The 23,171-nt window shown below is 48.2% G+C and overlaps 1 protein-coding gene, 14 non-coding genes and 1 pseudogene across 15 annotated transcripts; all 16 read left to right on the top strand.

The window, feature by feature from the left end:
- The first annotated feature begins 20 nt into the window (after positions 1–20).
- TRNAC-GCA (transfer RNA cysteine (anticodon GCA)) lies at positions 21–92 on the top strand. Its single transcript has one exon. It is a non-coding gene; the product is annotated as a tRNA-Cys (tRNA).
- Positions 93–221: 129 nt separating this feature from the next.
- On the top strand, positions 222–10,164 carry LOC144102389 (uncharacterized). The gene is made up of 2 exons (XM_077635672.1): positions 222–1,269; positions 10,160–10,164. Exons 1-2 carry the CDS (start codon positions 222–224, stop codon positions 10,162–10,164), a joined length of 1,053 nt encoding a protein of 350 aa, XP_077491798.1.
- Positions 5,031–5,102, top strand: TRNAC-GCA (transfer RNA cysteine (anticodon GCA)). The gene has a single exon. It is a non-coding gene; the product is annotated as a tRNA-Cys (tRNA).
- Positions 5,184–5,255, top strand: TRNAC-GCA (transfer RNA cysteine (anticodon GCA)). Its single transcript has one exon. It is a non-coding gene; the product is annotated as a tRNA-Cys (tRNA).
- Positions 5,337–5,408, top strand: TRNAC-GCA (transfer RNA cysteine (anticodon GCA)). Its single transcript has one exon. It is a non-coding gene; the product is annotated as a tRNA-Cys (tRNA).
- Positions 6,647–6,718, top strand: TRNAC-GCA (transfer RNA cysteine (anticodon GCA)). The gene has a single exon. It is a non-coding gene; the product is annotated as a tRNA-Cys (tRNA).
- Positions 6,946–7,017, top strand: TRNAC-GCA (transfer RNA cysteine (anticodon GCA)). Its single transcript has one exon. It is a non-coding gene; the product is annotated as a tRNA-Cys (tRNA).
- On the top strand, positions 8,214–8,285 carry TRNAC-GCA (transfer RNA cysteine (anticodon GCA)). Its single transcript has one exon. It is a non-coding gene; the product is annotated as a tRNA-Cys (tRNA).
- Positions 8,367–8,438, top strand: TRNAC-GCA (transfer RNA cysteine (anticodon GCA)). The gene has a single exon. It is a non-coding gene; the product is annotated as a tRNA-Cys (tRNA).
- Positions 8,522–8,593, top strand: TRNAC-GCA (transfer RNA cysteine (anticodon GCA)). The gene has a single exon. It is a non-coding gene; the product is annotated as a tRNA-Cys (tRNA).
- Positions 8,675–8,746, top strand: TRNAC-GCA (transfer RNA cysteine (anticodon GCA)). The gene has a single exon. It is a non-coding gene; the product is annotated as a tRNA-Cys (tRNA).
- Positions 10,165–10,275: 111 nt separating the features above from the next.
- LOC144102388 (uncharacterized) lies at positions 10,276–11,528 on the top strand (annotated as a pseudogene).
- A 3,534-nt stretch (positions 11,529–15,062) lies between these two features.
- Positions 15,063–15,134, top strand: TRNAC-GCA (transfer RNA cysteine (anticodon GCA)). The gene has a single exon. It is a non-coding gene; the product is annotated as a tRNA-Cys (tRNA).
- A 2,353-nt stretch (positions 15,135–17,487) lies between these two features.
- Positions 17,488–17,559, top strand: TRNAC-GCA (transfer RNA cysteine (anticodon GCA)). The gene has a single exon. It is a non-coding gene; the product is annotated as a tRNA-Cys (tRNA).
- Positions 17,560–17,643: 84 nt separating this feature from the next.
- Positions 17,644–17,715, top strand: TRNAC-GCA (transfer RNA cysteine (anticodon GCA)). The gene has a single exon. It is a non-coding gene; the product is annotated as a tRNA-Cys (tRNA).
- An 82-nt stretch (positions 17,716–17,797) lies between these two features.
- TRNAC-GCA (transfer RNA cysteine (anticodon GCA)) lies at positions 17,798–17,869 on the top strand. The gene has a single exon. It is a non-coding gene; the product is annotated as a tRNA-Cys (tRNA).
- Positions 17,870–23,171: the final 5,302 nt, after the last annotated feature.

Raw genomic sequence — 23,171 nt, 5'->3', positions numbered from 1 at the left:
AACACAACTACTTCCGCTCCGGGGGTATAGCTCAGTGGTAGAGCATTCGACTGCAGATCGAGAGGTCCCCGGTTCAAACCCGGGTGCCCCCTACGGTGCTCATCTTTTTTTTTTCGCTTAGCGCGACATATGTAGCTACACTCTCCACCAAGGTAATAAACACAACTACTTCCGCTCCGAGGGTATAGCTTCCGGCCAACGAGCGTGACGGACGCGTTATCATGAGCTCCGTCGGAGCGGTTTCAGCGGCCCAGTCGGGCCGCGGTAACAGGTTTTTTGCGGCTACTGCCGAAGATTATCAGGTTATTCTGCCCAATCTGCCATCCGGACGCATCGTCGCCAACACCGTTTTCATGCACGGCGATCCAAGAGCCCGGCCCTATCGTGTTGAAGACTACCGGGACACTTTGGCCAACCTTGGTGCGCTTCCCGACGTTGTGGCGTTGGGGGCGTATCAAATGAACCACGTGTGGGCTGTGACAATGACAACTGCTGATGCTGCTCAGAAGCTGCTTTTGGCCGTCGACGTGAAGGTAAAGGATCGCCCATGTTTGCTCATTGATCCGAATAACCGAGAAGTTCGCGTAAAGCTGCACTGGTTGCTGCATGGCGTTACCGACGAAGACGTTCGCGTGGCACTGTCGCCCTACGGGAAGGTGTTGGAAGTGACCCGGGAGAAGTGGCGGGCGCTCGGTGTCACTGAAAAAGGGTCGACGACTCGTACAGTTGGACTAAAATTGCATGCCGACGTCAAAATAGACGATATTCCGCATCAGCTCAAGATAGCCGGAGAGCTAACACTTGTTGTTGTGCCGGGCCGCGCTCCTCTGTGTCTGCGCTGCAAGAGCACCGGGCACATACGTCGCGACTGCAATGTGCCGCGCTGTAGTCGTTGTCGTCGTTTCGGCCACGTCGATGCTGATTGCGCAAAGACGTACGCCAGCGTAGCCGGACCAGTGCAGGCAAACGACATATCGGACCACCTGATGGACGAGGAAGACTCAGAGGAAACAGCAAGGACGAGCCGTAACCTGGTTACGCAAGGTGCATCGTCGAACTTTCAAGGGGAACAACTAATTGACGGCGGAGATAAACCCGCAGACAAGCGGCGACATGACGACGCAGAAGGCGGGAACGAGAAGGATGAGGCAAGCACTACGGGCCACCCCTCTCCCGGAGGAGGCGAGAAACCACCCACCGAGCCGGCACCAGTCACCGTGATGGACAGCGACAGTATTAGTGCCGCTGCAAAGCGACCTCACAACGCAGGCGAAAATGGGAAGGAGCTTAGTGTCGTTGCTGCAGACGAGCCGCCAGCCAAGACGACTGTTGGACGGCGTCCTTCATTTCGACCGCTGCCGAACACTTCGGCGGCGCGCAAGACGGCGGAAACGCCGCCTATGCCGCCGTGAGGACCGCCCTGTGCTAGCACACTCCGGATAAAACCGCAGTTGTGAGGTAAGCGCCATGCCCCCGGTTTTCTTTCCCGCCTTGCTATGATGACTATGGATAAGTCCATTCGCGTGGCAACATTAAATGTCCGAGGGCTTGCCTCAAGGAGGAAGCAGAGTCAACTGTACCGCCTGTTAAGCGACTTTGACCTTGACATTCTAGCAGTGCAGGAGACGAAAGTCGAGGGCGACGTGGAAACCGGGGGCATGGTGCAGCAATTCGTAGCGCGATACTGTGCTATTGTGAGCCATTCCGTGGGGTATTCTTCAGGCTGCGCATTGTTGGTCCGACATAGTCTAGGAGCTAAAATAGAAGCCATTACGTCATGCACGTCAGGACGGTTTATTGTATGTGATTTCTTGTTGTCGTCCTTGGAGTGGCGTGTAATCTGTTTGTATGCGCCGACTGTTGCCGGGGAAAGGTGCAGGTTTTTTGAACAGCTAAAACAGTATACCGAGTGTAATAGGTTGGTCATTCTTATTGGCGATTTCAACTGCGTTCTTTCATCCCGGGACAAAACTAGCACCCGACCGTACAAGGATGCAAGCACGACTGCCCTAAATGAAATAATAGGGAACAGTAGTTTGGCGGATGTGGCTGAATGCCTTGGTGGTGGAAGAAATACGCAGTACACCCATTTTCAGGCTTCTAGCCACGCTCGTTTGGATAGAGCATACGTAAGCCTTGATTTGGTACCCCTTTGCAAGGAGTACCGAGTGAGCGCTGTTTCATTTACTGATCACTGCTTAGTCAGTTTTCTAGTAGCAAGCACGAAAGAAAGGAAAAGAAGCTTCGAGTGGCAGTTATGGAAATTGAATTCAAAATTACTGGATGATGAAATTTTTATGGCAGACGTGACGACGCAAGTTGATGCAATGAAACATATGGGTAATACGACGTGCAGAGAAAAATGGGAGAACTTCAAGCAGACAGTTAAAATGAAAGCATTGGAGCGGGCGAGCGCTATACGCAGACAAAAGGGGGCAGAGGAAAAAACGATGCGCAGAAACTTAGAAAAATTGATCAGTGAAGAGTGTAGTAGACCCGGCATGTTCATGGACGATATTCGCGCACTAAAGCATAAAATAGAACAGTTCGACATCGAAAGATACCACGGTGCTCTGGTGCGAGCGAGAGCTGAAAAGCTGATAGCGGGGGAAGTTCCATCAAAAAGAGCGTTGGGCGCAGAAAAGTGGCACGCGCGGCGCAATCAGATAGTGGAAATTGAAGTTGGTGGTAAAGTTAGTGACACAGCAGAAGATATTGAACGCGCTTTCTTCGAGCACTACAGTGGGCTATTTGCAAACTGCTCAGTTGACATTGATCGTTTCAAGAAGGACTTCCTTTTGTTGATGCCCAGTCTAGACGACAGTACGAAGGAACTATTGGAGGCAGCTATCTCAGTAGAGGAGGTGAAAAACGCTATTGAAAGCTTGCAGCCGGGGAAGTCTCCGGGCCCGGATGGTCTGACCTCAGCCTTTTATAAATGTCTAAAAGGAATAATTTCACCAGTTTTAGCTGCTGTCTATAATGAGGCATTCGATCTCAATGTACTGCCGCCTTCCTTCACATCCTCCCACACTGTTCTTATACCGAAATCAGAAGACCCCTCTGTACTGCGCAGAGTAACTTCTTACCGTCCAATTTGCCTCACAAATGGAGACTATAAGATAATGATGAAAATTTTGGCTAAGCGATTGCAGACAGTCATTACTGACCTGGTGGGGCCGCATCAAACGTGCGGTATTAAAGGCCGATCTATTTTCTCAAATATACATGTAGCGCGTAGTATCCTTGAGTGCTGCGACGCAATGGGCACACAAGTGGCAATGATCCAAATTGATCTGGAGAAAGCTTTCGATAGGGTGCCTCATGAAATTCTTCTGTGCATTCTAGATCATGTAAATGTGGGTAGAATCATTCGAGGCGGGGTCGCCATGGCGTACCAGGATTGCACGACAAGTCTAATTGTCAATAAGGTTGTGGGTTCACGCATTCCAGTCAAACGCTCGGTGCGCCAGGGTTGCCCTCTTTCGCCACTGTTGTTTTGTTTGTATATAGAGTCATTTTGTTTGAGCGTGATACAGAGCGATTGTATGCGCGGTTTTAAACTACATCAGTTAGAAGTCCGACTGTTGGCTTATGCGGATGATATAGCCATGTTTTGTAATGATTACGACAGTGTAACACAGGCTGTTAAGTGTGTTAAAAGTTTTTGTGCGGCCAGTGGCAGCGCGGTAAACTGGAGTAAGTGCCTGGGATTCTGGCACGGGGATTGGCCGGAGGCCCCAGACACTTTTGCCAACATGAGTTTTACTACGACTCCTGTTAAATACTTGGGAGTTCCTCTTGAGTGTTACAAAGACAGCGAAGCCTACTGGAGGAGTGAAGTGGATAAAATGAGGGAAAGAGTGAATAAATGGAATGGATGGAATTGGTCAATGTTCTCGAGAGCCACAATTTGCAACATATTTTTAGTGAGCAAACTTTGGTATGTCCTTCAAGTCTTGCATTGCTCCAGGGTTCATATCCAAAAATTTCATCGGGTGTTTGCAGTGTTCGTGTGGGCATCTTCTTGGGAAAGATCAAGCCGCACCAATTTATTTCTACGAGTTCGAAATGGAGGACTCAGTTTGTCACATTTGTTTTTGAGACAGGTTGTCAATCGGTATTTATTTCTTCGGGACGTTAAGCACCCGTTTCTACACACTGTCTGTCAACTTCGCCTGGGGAAGCACTTGCCTAATATGGTTGTCTCTGCTGGCAGTATGCCCGGTGGAGTGCATGGTTTTCTACGCGAAGTTGTGGTTTCATGTAGGTTTTTGATGGCGCGGTTTTCACTGCAATACCTGAGTGAAGTCAACCGGAAAAAACTGTATAAAGACCTCTGTAGTGTGGTTCTCCCCGTGCCTTTATATCGGTCCCTTTACAGGGAAGGTATAGGTAACAAGGTACTAAAGCGTGTAAAGGCAATGTTAGTCCCGTCTGGTGTTAAGACTTTCTTTTTCAAATTACACACTGGAACTCTGACTGTCAAACCGTGGATGGCTGAAAAAGGTTTTTTTGTTCCCTGGGGTACTCACTGTATAATATGCAGAAAGGAGGAGACAATTGAGCATGTGTTCCTTGAATGCTGGGATGCTGTGTTCCTTTGGGATGTGCTTCAGCGCACAATCAAAAAAGAATTTCCGCTTGATGGGTACGGAATTCGCTACTTGCCAATTGAAAGTGATGACGGTACCCCATTTGATTTGATCATGCTAATAGCTCTACACAGTATTTGGAAATGCAGAATGGCAGTAAGGCACGCCGATGTCGATGCAAGACCGGCACGTCAATATTTCAAAGAAAGCATAAGAAACTTTGTTCAGGAAAAAAAGATGCTGGAATGTAGTCCAGAGTGGCTATCACGTGTTGAGTTATTATTGGCGATGAAGGAATTTTAGCATGAGCGTGACCGCACACGCTGGGCGGCCGTTGTTTTAACAAAGATGTTGATTGTGTTTTAGTGCTTATGTATGAATATGTGTTTTCTTTTCATGTGGGTCAAATACCGGCAATAAAGGAAAAAAAAAAAAGGGGGCATAGCTCAGTGGTAGAGCATTCGACTGCAGATCGAGAAGTCCCCGGTTCAAACCCGGGTGCCCCCTTTGTTGTACATTCTTTTTGCTTAGCGTGATACCTGTAGACACACACTTCACCAAGGTAACAAATATCACCGCTCTCGCTCTGGGGGTATAGCTCAGTGGTAGAGCATTCGACTGCAGATCGAGAGGTCCCCTGTTCAAACCCGGGTGCCCCCTTTGTTGTACATTCTTTTTGCTTAGCGTGATACCTGTAGACACACACTTCACCAAGGTAACAAATGTCACCGCTCTCGCTCTGGGGGTATAGCTCAGTCGTAGAGCATTCGACTGCAGATCGAGAGGTCCCCGGTTCAAACCCGGGTGCCTCCTTTGGTGTACATTTTTTTTGCTTAGCGTGATACCTGTAGACACACACTTCACTAAGGTAACAAATATCACCGCTCTCGCTCTGGGGGTATAGCTCAGTCGTGGTCAGCCATCATGAGTCTGGCTTCGTCATACTAAAATTCACGAAGCATACACAGCGGCTCTAGCCTCGAGAGCCACTCGGGAGGCTCCGCAGCTGCTTTCTGGATGGCCAGAAAGCAGTCCATTCTTTCCCGAAAATAAATTCGGGCAGGTCGTGCGTCTTTGTCACAATAATAGCCTGCCATTCTGGAGCGCCATATACTGTGGAGGCCCAAGAGCATTATGAGATGAAATGGTACCCCATCCTCATTGTCTGTGCTTAAATAACGAATTCCCTGCGCGTCAAGTGGTAGCTCTTTCTTTATTGTCCTTTGTAACACATCCCAAAAATAAACCCCTTCCCAGCAATGCAAAAAAACATGGTCTATTGTTTCGGGCTGTTTACAAATTAAGCAGTTCGATCCCCACGGTAAAAAGAAATCCTTTCCTTCCAAAAACTTTTTAACTGGGAGTGTCCCGGTGTGTAATTTAAAAAAGAAGGTCTTTACTCCTGGTGGCACCTGCATTTTCTTTACCCTTTTTAAAACATCAGCTCCAGGACCTCCACTGTACAAGGCCCTGTACATAGGCTCTGGGAAAACAATATCACAAAGATCATGGTACAACTTCTTTCTTTTAGTTTTATACAAATAATCGCTAGAAAAACGCGCTGAAAGAAACCTAACACTTGCTACAATCTCTTTGTAGTAACCAAAAATTCCACCCGAGAGCTCTTCTGTGGTAACAACAAACTCGGGCAGCAATCGCCGCAGCCTCACCTGGCACACGGTGCGCAAGAACGGGTCTGAGACGTCGTGAAAAAACAAAAAACGGTTCACCAGCTGCCTTAAAAAGAGGTGCCCTAGCCCCAACCCCCCCCCCGTCTTTTACCCGCCGGAACAGGTTCTTTCGGCTGCAACGTTTGTCGTAAGTACATAGCGTTTTGTGTGTTTTTTGTTGAGTGTTTTTTGTGTAAATGTTATGGGTCAAAGCCAGGCAATAAAGAAAAAAAAATAGCTCAGTCGTAGAGCATTCGACTGCAGATCGAGAGGTCCTCGGTTCAAACCCGGGTGCCCCCTTTGTTGTACATTGTTTTTGCTTAGCGTGACACCTGTAGACACACACTTCACCAAGGTAACAAACATCACCGCTCCCGCTCCGGGGGCATAGCTCAGTGGTAGAGCATTCGACTGCAGATCGAGAGGTCCTCGGTTCAAACCCGGGTGCCCCCTTTGTTGTACATTCTTTTTGCTTAGCGTGACACCTGTAGACACACACTTCACCAAGGTAACAAACATCACCACTCCCGCTCCGGGGGCATTGGTAGAGCATTCGACTGCAGATCGAGAGGTCCCCGGTTCAAACCCGGGTGCCCCCTTTGTTGTACATTCTTTTTGCTTAGCGTGACACCTGTAGACACACACTTCACCAAGGTAACAAACATCACCGCTCCCGCTCCGGGGGCATAGCTCAGCGGTAGAGCATTCGACTGCAGATCGAGAGGTCCTCGGTTCAAACCTGGGTGCCCCCTTTGTTGTACATTCTTTTTGCTTAGCGTGACACCTGTAGACACACACTTCACCAAGGTAACAAACATCACCGCTCCCGCTCCGGGGGCATAGCTCAGTGAGCAAACTTTGGTATGTCCTTCAAGTCTTGCATTGCTCCAGGGTTCATATCCAAAAATTTCATCGGGTTTTTGCAGTGTTCGTGTGGGCATCTTCCTGGGAAAGATCAAGCCGCACCAATTTATTTCTACGAGTTCGAAATGGAGGACTCAGTTTGTCACATTTGTTTTTGAGACAGGTTGTCAATCGGTATTTATTTCTTCGTGACGTTAAGCACCCGTTTCTACACACTGTCTGTCAACTTCGCCTGGGGAAGCACTTGCCTAATATGGTTGTCTCTGCTGGCAGTATGCCCGGTGGAGTGCATGGTTTTCTGCGCGAAGTTGTGGTTTCATGTAGGTTTTTGACGGCGCGGTTTTCACTCCAATACCTGAGTGAAGTCAACCGGAAAAAACTGTATAAAGACCTCTGTAGTGTGGTTCTCCCCGTGCCTTTATATCGGTCCCTTTACAGGGAAGGTATTGGTAACAAGGTACTAAAGCGTGTTAAGGCAATGTTAGTCCCATCTGGTGTTAAGACTTTCTTTTTTAAATTACACACTGGAACTCTGACTGTCAAACCGTGGATGGCTGAAAAAGGTTTTTTTGTTCCCTGGGGTACTCACTGTATAATATGCAGAAAGGAGGAGACAATTGAGCATGTGTTCCTTGAATGCTGGGATGCTGTGTTCCTTTGGGATGTGCTTCAGCGCACAATCAAAAAAGAATTTCCGCTTGATGGGTATGGAATTCGCTACTTGCCAATTGAAAGTGATGACGGTACCCCATTTGATTTGATCATGCTAATAGCCCTACACAGTATTTGGAAATGCAGAATGGCAGTAAGGCACGCCGATCTCGATGCAAGGCCGGCACGTCAATATTTCAAAGAAAGCATAAGCAACTTTGTTCAGGAGAAAAAGATGCTGGAATGTAGTCCAGAGTGGCTATCACGTGTTGAGTTATTATTGGCGATGAAGGAATTTTAGTATGAGCGTGACCGCACAAGCTGGGTGGCCGTTGTTTTAACAAAGATGTTGATTGTGTTTTAGTGCTTATGTATGAATATGTGTTTTCTTTTCATGTGGGTCAAAATACCGGCAATAAAGAAAAAAAAAAAAGGGGGCATAGCTCAGTGGTAGAGCATTCGACTGCAGATCGAGAGGTCCCCGGTTCAAACCCGGGTGCCCCCTTTGTTGTACATTCTTTTTGCTTAGCGTGACACCTGTAGACACACACTTCACCAAGGTAACAAATATCACCGCTCTCGCTCCGGGGGCATAGCTCAGTGGTAGAGCATTCGACTGCAGATCGAGAGGTCCCCGGTTCAAACCCGGGTGCCCCCTTTGTTGTACATTCTTTTTGCTTAGCGTGACACCTGTAGACACACACAATTCACCAAGATAACAAATATCACCGCTCTCGCTCCGGCGGCATAGCTCAGTGGTAGAGCATTCGACTGCAGATCGAGAGGTCCCCGGTTCAAACCCGGGTGCCCCCTTTGTTGTACATTCTTTTTGCTTAGCGTGACACCTGTAGACACACACTTCACCAAGGTAACAAACATCACCGCTCCCGCTCCGGGGGCATAGCTCAGTGGTAGAGCATTCGACTGCAGATCGAGAGGTCCCCGGTTCAAACCCGGGTGCCCCCTTTGTTGTACATTCTTTTTGCTTAGCGTGACACCTGTAGACACACACTTCACCAAGGTAAGAAATATCACCGCTCTCGCTCTGGGGGTATAGCTCAGTCGTAGAGCATTCGACTGCAGATCGAGAGGTCCCCGGTTCTGGCCATCCAGAAAGCAGCTGCGGAGCCTCTCGAGTGGTTCTCGAGGCTAGAGCCGCTATGTATGCTTCGTGAATTTTAGTGTGATGAAGCCAGACTCATGATGGCTGACCACGACAATGTCGTATGTACATAGCGTTTTGTGTGTTTTTTGTTGAGTGTTTTTTGTGTAAATGTTATGGGTCAAAGCCAGGCAATAAAGAAAAAAAAAGGTATAGCTCAGTGGTAGAGCATTCGACTGCAGATCAAGAGGTCCCCGGTTCAAACCCGGGTGCCCCCTACGGTGCTCATCTTTTTTTTTTGCTTAGCGTGACACCTGTAGACACACACTTCACCAAGTTACAAAGGACAATAAAGAAAGAGCTACCACTTGACGCGCAGGGAATTCGTTATTTAAGCACAGACAATGAGGATGGGGTACCATTTGATCTCATAATGCTCTTGGGCCTCCACAGTATATGGCGCTCCAGAATGGCAGGCTATTATTGTGACAAAGACGCACGACCTGCCCGAATTTATTTTCGGGAAAGAATGGACTGCTTTCTGGCCATCCAGAAAGCAGCTGCGGAGCCTCCCGAGTGGCTCTCGAGGCTAGAGCCGCTCTGTATGCTTCGTGAATTTTAGTATGACGAAGCCAGACTCATGATGGCTGACCACGACAGTGTCGTATGTACATAGCGTTATGTGTGTTTTTTGTTGAGTGTTTTTTGTGTAAATGTTATGGGTCAAAGCCAGGCAATAAAGAAAAAAAAAATCTCAGTGGTAGAGCATTCGACTGCAGATCGAGAGGTCCCCGGTTCAAACCCGGGTGCCCCCTTTGTTGTACATTCTTTTTGCTTAGCGTGACACCTGTAGACACACACTTCACCAAGGTAACAAACATCACCACTCCCGCTCCGGGGGCATTGGTAGAGCATTCGACTGCAGATCGAGAGGTCCCCGGTTCAAACCCGGGTGCCCCCTTTGTTGTACATTCTTTTTGCTTAGCGTGACACCTGTAGACACACACTTCACCAAGGTAACAAACATCACCACTCCCGCTCCGGGGGCATTGGTAGAGCATTCGACTGCAGATCGAGAGGTCCCCGGTTCAAACCCGGGTGCCCCCTTTGTTGTACATTCTTTTTGCTTAGCGTGACACCTGTAGACACACACTTCACCAAGGTAACAAACATCACCACTCCCGCTCCGGGGGCATTGGTAGAGCATTCGACTGCAGATCTAGAGGTCCCCGGTTCAAACCCGGGTGCCCCCTTTGTTGTACATTTTTTTTGCTTAGTGTGACACCTGTAGACACACACTTCACCAAGGTAACAAACATCAGCGCTCCCGCTCTGGGGGTATAGCTCAGTGGTCATTCTACTTCCGGCCACCGAGCGTGACGGACGCAGAATCATGAGCTCCGGCGGAGCGGCGACAGCGGCCCATGCTGGCCGCGGAAACAGGATCGAGGGAAACGACGATACGGATTATCAGGTGATCTTGCCGCAGCTGCCTACCGGACGTGTGGTTTTAAACACACTTTTTCTGCACGGCGATGTTCGTGTTAGGCCCTTTCGGGTCGAGGATTTTCGTGATGCGCTGGCCCAGGCTGCTACGCTTCCTGACGTGGTGGCTTTGGGGGCGTACCGAATCAACCACGTTTGGGCTGTGACTTTCAAGACCGCTGAAGGAGCCAAGAGGCTTCTCGCCTTCAAGGAACTGAAAGTGAAAGGACTGCGATGTCTTATCATCGATCCGGAAGACCAACAAGTCAAGCTTCGGCTCCACTGGATGCTGGAAGGCGTGGCCGACGAAGACATCCGGACGGCTTTTGCTGCGTTCGGGAAAGTAACCGAAGTTACACGGGAACGGTGGCGCGTCCAAGGCGTCCACGACAAGGGATCTCTACAACACGAACTGTGCTCCTAAAACTTAAACCTGGTTTGAAGGTCGACGATCTGCCACACCAGATACGTGTCGCCGGGGAGTTGGCCCTTGTTGTGGCGCTGGGGCGACCGATGCAGTGCTTGCGCTGTCATGGCACGGGCCACGTTCGGCGAGAGTGTAAAGTGCCCCGGTGTTCGAAATGCAGGCGTTACGGCCACGCCGACAGCGTCCGCACATACGCAGTGGCAACCGGGCTGGCAATGGGGGTCGACACGACGGAGCACATTATGGACGTCGCCGAGGCAGAAGAGGCGGCAAAGGGAACCGACGTGAGGACGAAACCAGCGGTGACGACGGAGTCTTCGGGGCACCCGAGCGGCGACGGAAACACGGCCAGCGGCGGTGGGAAGGAACCGGGGACGGTAATTCCTGCTGGGACAAATGAAGGGTCATCCAGCGACGGGACCAGTCATCTGGCTAAAAATGTAGACCAACCACCGACCAGCGAGGAACAGATGGACCAGAGCGGCGCCCGTGTGACGACCGTCGCCGCCCCAGCCAAGCGACCTCACGACCTGACCGACAACGAAGGGGACAAGCCCGCAGATGGCGGCGTTGAGGAGCCGCCAGCGAAAACAGCCCAGTCCAGGCGACCAACACTCAGGCCAACGCCCAACCTTGCGGCAGGCAAGCGGGTCGCCGAGAAGGCGCCTCCACTGTCTCCGCAGCAAAACCAGGCATCCGCTCCTTACGGCTCCGGTGGTGGCAACGGCGTCTAGCTTCGTGCTAGACGTGAAAGGTGAGCACGGTGCTCTCGGGGTCTTCACACGTTTTTAAATATGGCTTCTGCAACCTCCTTGACTTTTGCAACGCTCAATGTCAGAGGTTTTGCCGCTAAGAGGAAGCAGAGCCAAGTGCACCGCATTTTAACAGATCATAATATCGATCTGCTTGCTATTCAGGAAACGAAAGTGGAAGGGGAACAAGACACCGAGAGCATCGTACAACGTTTTACGTCAAGATTCTATGCGGTCGTGAGCCATGCCGTCGGCACATCTGCCGGATGCATTGTGTTTATAAAAAAGCTGCCTAGCCTCGAGGTGCAGGCGTACACATCGTGCCCTTCGGGTCGTTGTGTAGTAGTGGATTTTGCTTTCGCCTGCTCTGAATGGCGACTAATTTGCGTTTACGCACCTTACGTGGGCGAGGATAGGGTAGCTTTTTTGAGAGCATTAAGCATTTCTTTCGCACAGAAAAACACCTGGTATTGTTGGGAGATTTTAATTGTGTCTTGAGCGCGGCTGACAAAACCAGCACGCGGTCCCACCGCGATGAAAGCACCGAACTTCTCCGTCGCGGCATGATGTTCACGCACTTCCAACGATGTAGCCATGCCCACCTTGATAGAATATATGTATCGGTCGACCTGTCGCCAAAGTGTCACAGCTACGATGTTGTTCCTGCAACTTTCTCGGACCACTGCTTGGTGAAATGTAGCATAGGCGGGGTAAAACGTAAAAACTCTTTCCAGTGGGACCTCTGGAAATTCATCAATAAGCTTCTGAAAGAAGAAATTTTCACCGGGTTTGCAGCAAAGGAAATTAATAAAATAACCGTTAATGGCAATCGGGCAGCTGGAGAAGAATGGGAAAGTTGCAAACAGCAGATAAAAGTGTATGCAATAGAAAGGGCCAGCTGCATACGTTTTCAAGAAATGTTAAGCGAGGCACATTTGAAGTCCTTACTGGACAAGTTATTAGCTCAGGAATGCAAGGCTCCGGGTGTTGTCAGTGAAGACGTCAGAAAAACCAAACAAAAGCTAGAAACGATAGAGGAAGAGCGATATCGCGGCGCACTTGTGCGCGCGAGAGCTGAGCAATTCGCCGCGAGCGAAACACCCACAAAACGGGCGTTAGAAATGGAAAGGGCGCACGCTCGGCGAAACCATGTCGCGGAAATTTAATGGGGCGGTGCCACTGCATCTGACGATGACAGCATTGCAAAGGCTTTTTTTTTTATTACTATCAAGCGCTTTTCGCTTTGAGGCAGGTTGACATGGGAAGATTTAAGGAGATATTTTTAGGGGCCATGCCACGTATTGATGACGCAGACAGAATAAGATTAGAGCTGCCAATTAGCGAACAAGAAGTGGAACAGGCTATTGATAAATTAAACTCAGGAAAGTCGCCGGGGCCCGACGGCCTGAGCGCGGCTTTTTATAAAGCTTTCAAGAAGGAACTAGCACCGCTCCTCTCAGTGGTATTTAATGAAGCGTATGTGCTGCATGCTCTGCCTGCATCATATGCATCCTCGCATACTGTGCTCATACCAAAAACCGATCAAACAGAAAAACTCAGACAGGTAACATCGTACAGGCTCATAGCCCTCTCAAATGTCGACTACAAAATTTATATGAAGGTTCTTGCAGGCTGGCTACAGACCGTAATGCATAAAATAGTCGGACCTCACCAAACGTGTGGGATCAAGGGGCGCTCCATTGTTGAGAATATTCACAAGGCTAGGTGCGTGCTTGAGTGTGGTGACGCAATATATGCTCGTGTCGCAGTTCTTCAGATTGACCTTGAGAAGGCGTTTGACTGTGTGGCGCACGGATTGCTGCTTTGCATTCTTCATTACATTAACGTGGGTTCTGTTATCAGAGAGGGTGTGGCCATGGCTTACCGTAACTGCACTACGAGGTTAATAGTAAACAAGACCTTGGGGGCCCTCATTAGTGTGCAGAGGTCGGTACGCCAGGGCTGTCCCCTCATCCCCGTGCTGTTTTGTATTTATGTAGAAACCCTCTGCCTAAGCATTATAGGAAATGAGGCTATTCATGGTTTTCGTGTACAGGCATCAGAAGTGAAGCTCTTAGCATACGCAGATGACGTTGCTGTTTTCTGCGTTAACCAACATAGCATAAGCAGGACAATCGAAGCAGTAAAGGGTTTCAGTGAGGTCACTGGAAGTTTGGTGAATTGGGGCAAGTGCCTGGGATTCTGGCACGGAGAATGACCGTCAACTCCAGCTGTTTTCGCCAGCGTTTCTTGGGTGACAACACCCGTGAAATACCTAGGTGTTCCACTCGAATTTTACAGGGACACTGAGCCTTTTTGGAAAACACAGGTTGAAGAAACGCGTAAGAAAGCCGAAAAATGGAAAAGTGCTAATTTGTCTGTAATTGCAAGAGCAACTGTGTGCAATTTGTTTTTGATAAGCAAGCTCTGGTACGTGATGAAAGTACTCCACTGCTCACGGTTAAATGTGCAAATGCTGCACCATATTTTCGCTGTCTTTATATGGGCCTCAAAATGGGAGAGGTGCAGCCGGACAAATTTGTTCAGGAGCGTCAAGGTAGGGGGACTTGGTCTGGGGCACTTGTTCATACCGGCAGATAGTAAACAGATTTTTGTTTCTCCGAGACGTTAAAGATCCCTTTCTACGTACCGTATGCCAAGTCAGGCTCAGGCGTGCAGTGCCAGATTTCATTGTTGGAACGGATACTATGACTGGAAGTATTTTTGGTTTTCATAAAGAGGTTGTGTTTAGCGTGAGGTTTTTGACGGCGAGATTTTCTAAAAATTATTTAAGTGGTGTTCAGCGGAAAGCATTTTACAAGGATGTAGGTGACGTGTTATTGCCGGAACCAATGTACAGGGCAATATGCTCCGGAGGCCCAGGCAGAGATGTCTTGAAACGGGTGAAAAAAATGCAGGTACCACCGGGAACAAAGAATTTCTTGAAGCTTCACACCGGAACTCTGTCTGTAAAATCTTTCCAAGAAAAAAAGGGGTTTTACCTACCTTGGGGGTCCCACTGCCTTATATGTAAACAACCAGAAACAATCGACCACGTTTTCTTGCACTGTTGGGAAGGGGTATATTTTTGGGACGTCCTTCAAATGACCATCAAAAAAGAATTACCATTGGATCCGTATGGAATCTGATTCCTGCCTAAAGCAAAAGTAGATAGCATGCCGTTTGATTTAGTAATGCTCGCGGGCCTCCATAGCATATGACGGTCCCGAATGGCAGGCTTTCATTGTGTCCCGGATGCGCGGCCTCTCTATTGTATTTCCGTGAGACAATGCACAAGTTCATCGACCTGCTGAAAACAGAAGCATCTCCCCCTGAGTGGCTTTCAAAGCTCGAACCTTTGACGGAACTCAGGGAATTTTAAACTGACAAGGCCTACCCCCTATGGGGGCTGTAGGCTACCTTTTTGTAGTTTGGGTGTCTACCCGTGTATGTTTTTGTTGTATTCTGTCGAAGCCCGGCAATAAAAAAGATAGTATAGTGGCCAGTAAAAAAAAAGGGGGTATAGCTCAGTGGTAGGGCATTCGACTGCAGATCGAGAGGTGCCCGGTTCGAAACCGGGTGCCCCCTTCTTTGTTGACTTTTTGTTTGCTTAGCGTGACATCTGTAGATACTCTTCACCAAGGTAACAAACATCACCGCTACCGCTCGGCTGACAGCACAGTTATCAAACGCGTCATTGTCGATCATTTCAAAGAACTTCTTGGCCATTCGCGCAATGTTGTAGGTGGTTTCCAAGCGCAATTTCTGCCGTTAATGCCAAAGCTCGATGACGAAGTTAAAACGCGCCTTGAACGACTGATTTCCGTGAAAGAAACAGAGGACGCAATAGACGCTCTGCCAGCTGGAAAGGCCCTGATGGCCTGGGGGCCGTTTTTTATAGAACTTTCAAAGTAATGATAGCTCATGTTCTGCTCAAGGTTATCGCCGAAGCTTATGAGCCAAACCGTGTACCACTCTCCTTTACAAGTTCGCACATTGTTCTTATTCCTAAAACTGAGTCACCGGAAAAACGCCTGCTAGTGGGGCCTTATCGCCCGATAAGCCTCACTAACGTCGACTACAAGATATTCATGAAGGTTCTGACCAATAGACTGCAGAGTGTGATAACCATGCTGGTCGGCCAACATCAGACCTGCGGTATAAAGGCCGAAGCATCGCCACGAACATACACGTAGCGCGAAGTGTGCTGGAATGTTGTGATGCACTTGCTCAGCGAGTTGCGATGATGCAACTAGATCTCGCAAAAGCGTTTGACCGCGTTTCGCATGATTTGCTGTTCGCAAAATTGGACCATTCCAACGTAGGAAGCCTATTAACAGGCGGCGTCAAGATGCCGTATGCCAGTTGTACAACACGGATCATTGTGAACGGAGACCTGACCTGCAAGTGCGCTCATCTCTGAGACAGGGATGTCCGTTGTCGCCCCTTTTATTCGCTGCTTACCTCAAGCCGCTTTGCATAGCCATTCAAACTAACGAGCGCATAATGGATTTAGGCTGCAGTCAGCGCATGTGAAAATTCTGGCTTTCGCCGATGACATTGCTATTTTCTGTTCCGATAGAGAAAGCATTTGTGAGGTAACAAATGTTGTCCATAAATTTTGTCAGTGCACGGGGGCCCTGATAAACTGGGAAAAAAAGCTATGGTTTTTGGCATGGCAGTTGGGAAGCCACACCAGACCATTACAGTAGAATACCATGGTCCATCACGCCGACAACGTACCTTGGTGTGCCTCTTGAATTTTACCGGGACCCTAATCCGCACTGGAAGGACCAAACTTCAAGGGCGAAGGAAAAGGCTGGCGCGTGACAGGGGAGATAATTGTCTGTTTTCTCGCGCGCAACTGTCTGCAATATATTTCTCATTGCAAAGATATGGTACGTGATGAATGTGCTTAGTGCATCATGAGTTACCATTAAAAAAATTCACCGTGTTTTTGCCGTTTTTAATTGGTCTTCGACTTGGGAGAGAACCAGTCGAACAAATTTGTTTCTGTCTCTGAAAAAAGGTGGGCTAGGTCTTGTACATTTGTTTTTTGGCGACATGTTGTTTCACGGTTTATGTTTCTCCGTGACCAAAATGATGTGTTCCTTTGCACAGTAGTGCAAGTTAGACTAGGTAGACACCTGTCAGAATTTGTTGTATACTCACGTCAAACTATGAGTGGTGCACTTAGAGGGTACATGCGTGAAGTGGTGCTCGCATATAGAATGCTGCATGTTCGATTCTCTGCTGAATACTTAAGTAATGTTACGCGGAAAGAATTGTACTCGCATTTAGTGGACGTAATGCTTCCTGTACCGATTTACCGTTCGCCACAACGTGGATGCCCAGGAGGAGATGTGCTCAAAAGAGTTAAGAAGATGCCAGTACTACCATCAGTCAAATCTTTTTTCTTTAAACTGCATACTAACACATTATCAGTCAAAACATGGATGCAAGATAAAGGTCTATTCGTCCCTTGGACAACTAATTGTTACCTATGTAGGAAACCTGAAACAATAGAACACGTGTTTCTGGATTGTTGGGACCCAATTTTTTTCTGGGATGTTCTTCAAAGAACTTTAGAAAAAGTTTTACCCATAAATTCACACGGTATAAGATTTTTGCCGGTTCATAACACCAACGGAATCCCATTCGATTCGATAATGCTCCTGGGCCTCCACAGCTTGTGGAAAACGAGGATGCAGTTCAACAATGCAGATATTGAAGTCCGACCCGTGCGTGATCACTTCATAGAGGGTGTTGTCCGTTTCAGGGAAGTGTATCGGGCACTGCCCGAACCACCAGAGTGGATTGATGCACTGGACGGGTTGGCACAGTTGAAGAAATTTTACATGTCGTGTCAGTCGAAGCTTCGCTGACGGGTTTTATCTGTTGAGTTTCTAACTTTTAATGTCAAAGACGAAAATAAAAAAAAGGCGGTATGGCTCAGTGGTAGAGCATTCGACTGCAGATCGAGAGGTCCCCGGTTCAAACGCGGGTGCCCCCTTCGTTGCTGATTTTTTTTTTTTTGCTTAGCGTGACATATGTAGATACTCTTCACCAAGGCAACAAACATCACCGCTCCCGCTCCGGGGGTATAGCTCAGTGGTAGAGCATTCGACTGCAGATCGAGATGTCCCCGGTTCAAACCCGGGTGCCCCCTTCGTTGCTGTTTTTTTTTTTCGCTTAGCGTGACATCTGTAGATACTCTTCACCAAGGTAACAAACATCACCACTCCCGCTTCGGGGGTATAGCTCAGTGGTAGAGGATTCGACTGCAGATCGAGAGGTCCCCGGTTCAAACCCGGGTGCCCCCTTAGTTGCTGTTTCTTTTTGCTTAGCGTGACATCTGTAGATACACTCTTCACCAAGGTAATAAAGATAACCGTCTCCGCCTTGGGGGTATAGCTCAGTTATCTGAGCCGTCATTGTTTGGCAGTCCTCATGGGAGAGGAATAAACGTGATAATTCTTATCGCGAAAGCGAGGAGTATTGGAAACAGCAAACGAAAGAAGCACGTGACAGAGCTGTAAAATGGAAAGGCACCAATCTCTCCATTTTCGCCAGAGCTACAGTCTGCAACCTGTTTTTTATTAGCAAGCTCTGGTATGTGATGCAGGTTTTGCATTGCTCTCGGGTGCACATTCAGAAGTTACACCGGATTTTTGCCGTCTTTATATGGGCTTCCGAATGGGAACGTTGCAGCCGAACGAACCTGTTCCGGCGGGTAAAAGACGGGGGGTTGGGGCTAGGGCACCTCTTTTTAAGGCAGCTGGTGAACCGTTTTTTGTTTTTTCGCGACGTCTCAGACCCGTTCTTGCGCACCGTGTGCCAGATGAGGCTGCGGCGATTGCTGCCCGAGTTTGTTGTTACCACAGAAGAGCTCTCGGGTGGAATTTTTGGTTACTACAAAGAGATTGTAGCAAGTGTTAGGTTCCTTTCAGCGCGTTTTTCTAGCGATTATTTGTATAAAACTAAAAGAAAGAAGTTGTACCATGATCTTTGTGATATTGTTTTCCCAGAGCCTATGTACAGTGCCTTGTACAGTGGAGGTCCTGGAGCTGATGTTTTAAAAAGGGTAAAGAAAATGCAGGTGCCACCAGGAGTAAAGACCTTATTTCTTAAATTACACACCGGGACAGTCCCAGTTAAAAAGTTTTTGGAAGGAAGGGATTTCTTTTTACCGTGGGGATCGAACTGCTTAATTTGTAAACAGCCCGAAACAATAGACCATGTTTTTTTGCATTGCTGGGAAGGGGTTTATTTTTGGGATGTGTTACAAAGGACAATAAAGAAAGAGCTACCACTTGACGCGCAGAGAATTCGTTATTTAAGCACAGACAATGAGGATGGGGTACCATTTGATCTCATAATGCTCTTGGGCCTCCACTGTATATGGCGCTCCAGAATGGCAGGCTATTTTTGTGACAAAGACGCACGACCTGCCCGAATTTATTTTCGGGAAAGAATGGACTGCTTTCTGGCCATCCAGAAAGCAGCTGCGGAGCCTCCCGAGTGGCTCTCGAGGCTAGAGCCGCTCTGTATGCTTCGTGAATTTTAGAATGACGAAGCCAGACTCATGCTGGCTGACCACGACAGTGTCTTATGTACATAGTGTTTTGTGTGTTTTTTGTTGAATGTTTTTTTTTTGGTTAAATGTTATGAGCCAAAGCCAGGCAACAAAGAAAAAAAAAAACGTGATAATTTATTTCTGCGTTTCAGAAAGGGGGTCTTTCTTTGCCACACTTTTACGTGAGGCAGGTGGTGTCAAGATTTATGTTTCTTCGAGATCAACGCGACCCTTTCCTGCGGACTTTTATTCAAGTGAGGCTTTCTTCGGCTTTGCTAAACTATGGTATTTCCACTGTAGAATGGATGCGATACAGTGCAAGAAGATTTTTGAAAGAAGTGGTCTTAGCTTTCCGGTTTCTAAATGCTCGATTCAGTTTGGAATACCTTTCAAATGTCACGCGTAAGAAATTGCTAAAAGATTTGCATGACTGTGTCTTTTCTGAGCCAATATATCGATCTTTGTATAGTGGTGACCAAGGAGGAAATGTTTTAAAGAGAGTAAGGAAAAAGGGTGGTGCCAGCGGGCGTGAAGACGTTTTTCTTCAAGTTGCACACTGATACGTTGCCGGTTAACACATGGATGGAGGAGAAGGGATTGTTTTTACCATGGGATGCTGACTGCTTGTTATGTCACAAGCCAGAGTCAATAGAACACGTCTTTATTGATTGCTGGGATGCGCTGCTCTTTTGGGACGTGCTCAGCGTGCGTACAATAAAAAAAGACTTACCCTTGACGCCGTATGGGATACGAGTCCTGGACGTTGAGGCGGACCTTTATAAATACGATGTATTTTTCCTTCTTGGCCTGCACAGCATTTGGTGAAGCAGGATGGCTGTACGACACTGCGATGAAGATGCGCGGTCTGTCCGAGAATTCTTGTTTAATAATAATAAAATTTTTATTTGCTCCTTCCAGTACAAATGCGGGCCTGCCAAAGCCTTAGAAGGCTTGAGTGGCAGTGTCCGGCAGCAGGCAGCATATAATTCATGCACCGAGCAGACCAGTTGCCAAACAAAAAAAAAAGGATGAGAGAAATAAAATGGTATCGAAAAGAGCGGACGCAAAATACACACAAACGAAGAGAAGACAAATAACATGTAAAATCATAGCACCAGAACAGAATACTGGAACTAAGAACGTAATTTCACAAGACAAGGTTTCACTATCTTTTTGGAATTAGCAGAACATATTTCTTTGGGTAACCGGTTAAGAACACCAGGAACATAACGTTTTCGAAGACGCTCGCCGTAACGGGTTCGCACTCTATAGGCGCGCGAAAACGATCGCGAGTTCGCAGATATTTAACAGGAACATATGGTGTACGAAAATCGCTTGTCGAGATGTACTTAAAGACTACCGTTTCAGAAAAAAAGGTGAGAAAAGCCAGGCATGTGTTACCGTTCAAAAACGCTACTATCTTCATTTCGTGCCCTACCATATACTGATTTACGGCTAGATTTCAGTGTACTGTTGACCTTCTTTCTCCAAAAAGCAGGACAGAAATAGGGTTTATGGGGGTTTAACGTCCCAAAGCGACTCAGGCTATGAGGGACACCATAGTGAAGGGCTCCGGAAATTTCTACCACCTGGGGTTCTTTAACGTGCACTGACATCGCACAGTACACGGGCCTCTAGAATTTCGCCTCCATCGAAATTCGACCGCCGCGGCCGGGATCGAACCCGCGTCTTTCGGGCGAGCAGCCGAGCGCCGTCACCACTCAGCCACCCCGGCGGCCAGTACAGAAATAAAAGCAGCAAATACCATAGCGTAACACACTGTAGGCTAAGACATACTATTTGCTTGCGTAGATACATACGGCAAATGGCCTTAACAGAGTGTAGCAAACATAACTTTCCGAAGCTGAGAACAGGCAAACGACATATGGGTATTCCAAGACATGTCGTAATCGAAGAATACACCTATGTATTGGACCGTTGACACAGGTATGATTGATGGGCATTTGAAAAGAGCACAATTTGGTCTGTGTAAATGAATAGACACATCATTAGGAATTCTCTTTAAATAGTTGTTAAAAAATACTAATTGAGTTTTTTATGGTTAACATTAAATAAGTTATTGCTGAACCATTTCATAACCAACTCGCTTTCGTGTTTGATAAGAGATGATGCTGTCTTATAGTCATTATGTCTAGCAACTAAGAGCGTATCATCAGCATTCGCACCGGCTTAGAAGAATGAGATGAGCTGGCCACCGCATCCGCTTCTGTGAGATCCCGTTGGGTTCCTGACGCTTCTTCGGCCTCCGCTACATCCATTAAGTGTTCCGTGAAACCGTCACCTTTTCCAGACCCCGCTGCACTTGTGTACGTTTTCACACACTTGCCCTCGTTATGTCCGAAGCGGCGGCACAGGCTACAGCGCGGTACCTTGCAATCCCGTCGAATGTGCCCGGTCGACTTGCATCGCAAGAAGAGCAGCGGCCTTCCCGACGCAACAATAAGTGCGAGCTCACCTGAGATTCTCAGCTGGTTTGAAATGTCGTCAGTCTTGACTCCGGCCTTCAGTTTCGAGGTGACGGTACGCGTTGTGGTTCCTTTGTCCACCACGCCTTGAGCCCGCCACCTTTCCTTCGTCACGTTCTTCACCTTTCCGTACGGGGACAGGGCCTCGTGCACATCCTCACCGACGACGCCGTACAACACCCAGTGAATCTTAAACCGCAGGTCTTGGCTGTTCGGATCCCCGAGGATACACGGTCTGTTTTTCATTTTAACATCGCTGGCAGTCAAAAGATTCTTCGTCACTCTTCATGGTGACAGCACACCCATGGTTCATCTGGTACGCCCCCAAAGCCAGCATTTCGGGGAGCAAACCTAGACAAACCAGCACATCCCTGAAATCTTCGACGTGGTAATGCCTGTTTTTCGGATCAGCGTGCATAAAGATGGTGTTCAAAACAAATTTTCCTCTTGGCAGCTTTGGCAAGATGACCTGGTAATCTTCATCCGTAGTAACAAAAAACCTGTTTCCGCGACCAGCAACGGCCGCTGACACCGCGCCGTCGGAGCACATGATAGCACGTCCGTTCGCTTCAGCGCCCGGAAGTGGAATCGCAGTAATTGTCTCACATCTCGGTGGACAACCGAACCACGCCGTAACAGAAGGGAGGAAGATCCCTAAAGATTCCCAGGTGGTCAAAATTATTTCGGAGCCCTCCAGTACGGCACCTCTTTCTCCCTTTCTTCTCCCAATCCTTCCTTTATCCCATCCCTTACGGCGCGGTTCGGGCGCCCACTGAGATATGTGAGTCTATCACTGTAACATTTCCTTCCTCAAAACCAATCTTCAATTTTTTTCACATCACTCCGGTGCATTTTTGCGTTTCGCCTATATCGAAACGCGGCCTACGCGGATGGGCTAAGAATAAAAAAATTAAACGCATAATACGTTGGGACTATATATCACGAATTTCCCATTAGGGCTTCAATCTATGCCAAGGACCCCGTGGAAGTGGAATCCCTGACCATGGCAATCACCATCAGGACTCTAGACCGATAGGGCAAGTCATCGCACGTCGTGACGGACTCCCACCAAGCCTGAAGGCATTACCTTGCTGAAAAATCTCATGGAAGGGCGAGCACACTGTTAAGTACACTCTCAAACTCACACAGAATAACATGGACATCTGGTCATGAAGGCCTAGCGGGAAACGAGGTAGCGAATGGCCTAGCCCGAGCTCTCACAAACCGGGCGGACCCCCCTACCCCCCTCTCTCTCTTAGGACCGTATGGTGACAGGCTAGAAGGACGACATTTCTCACTGCCACACAAATAATTCTGTCCTCTTCAGATGCTATTGACGAGGAGAATACGAACAAGCACATATCCAAGTCTTCACAGTTTACACAAGATTAGACCCGCACAATACCCAAGTTACTGTCCTTGGTGCGGAGCAAGCCACACGCTCTGCCGTACATCTTGGGAATGCCAGGACAAATCGGACAAACACTTTATAGTGCCACACCCGACACACGTGCAGTGGGAGGAGGCCCTGACGAGCGACAATCTGGACCAGCAAGCCTGGAT

This window comes from Amblyomma americanum, chromosome 8 (genome assembly GCF_052857255.1).
Source record: "Amblyomma americanum isolate KBUSLIRL-KWMA chromosome 8, ASM5285725v1, whole genome shotgun sequence".
Taxonomy (NCBI): Eukaryota; Metazoa; Arthropoda; class Arachnida; order Ixodida; family Ixodidae; genus Amblyomma; species Amblyomma americanum.
The sequence above is the reverse complement of the archived record's forward strand: the minus strand, read 5'-3'. Positions and strand labels throughout refer to the sequence as shown.

Excerpts from the sequence above, each read along its gene's own strand:
- LOC144102389 (XM_077635672.1), top strand. The coding sequence starts at position 222 with ATGAGCTCCGTCGGAGCGGTTTCAGCGGCCCAGTCGGGCCGCGGTAAC.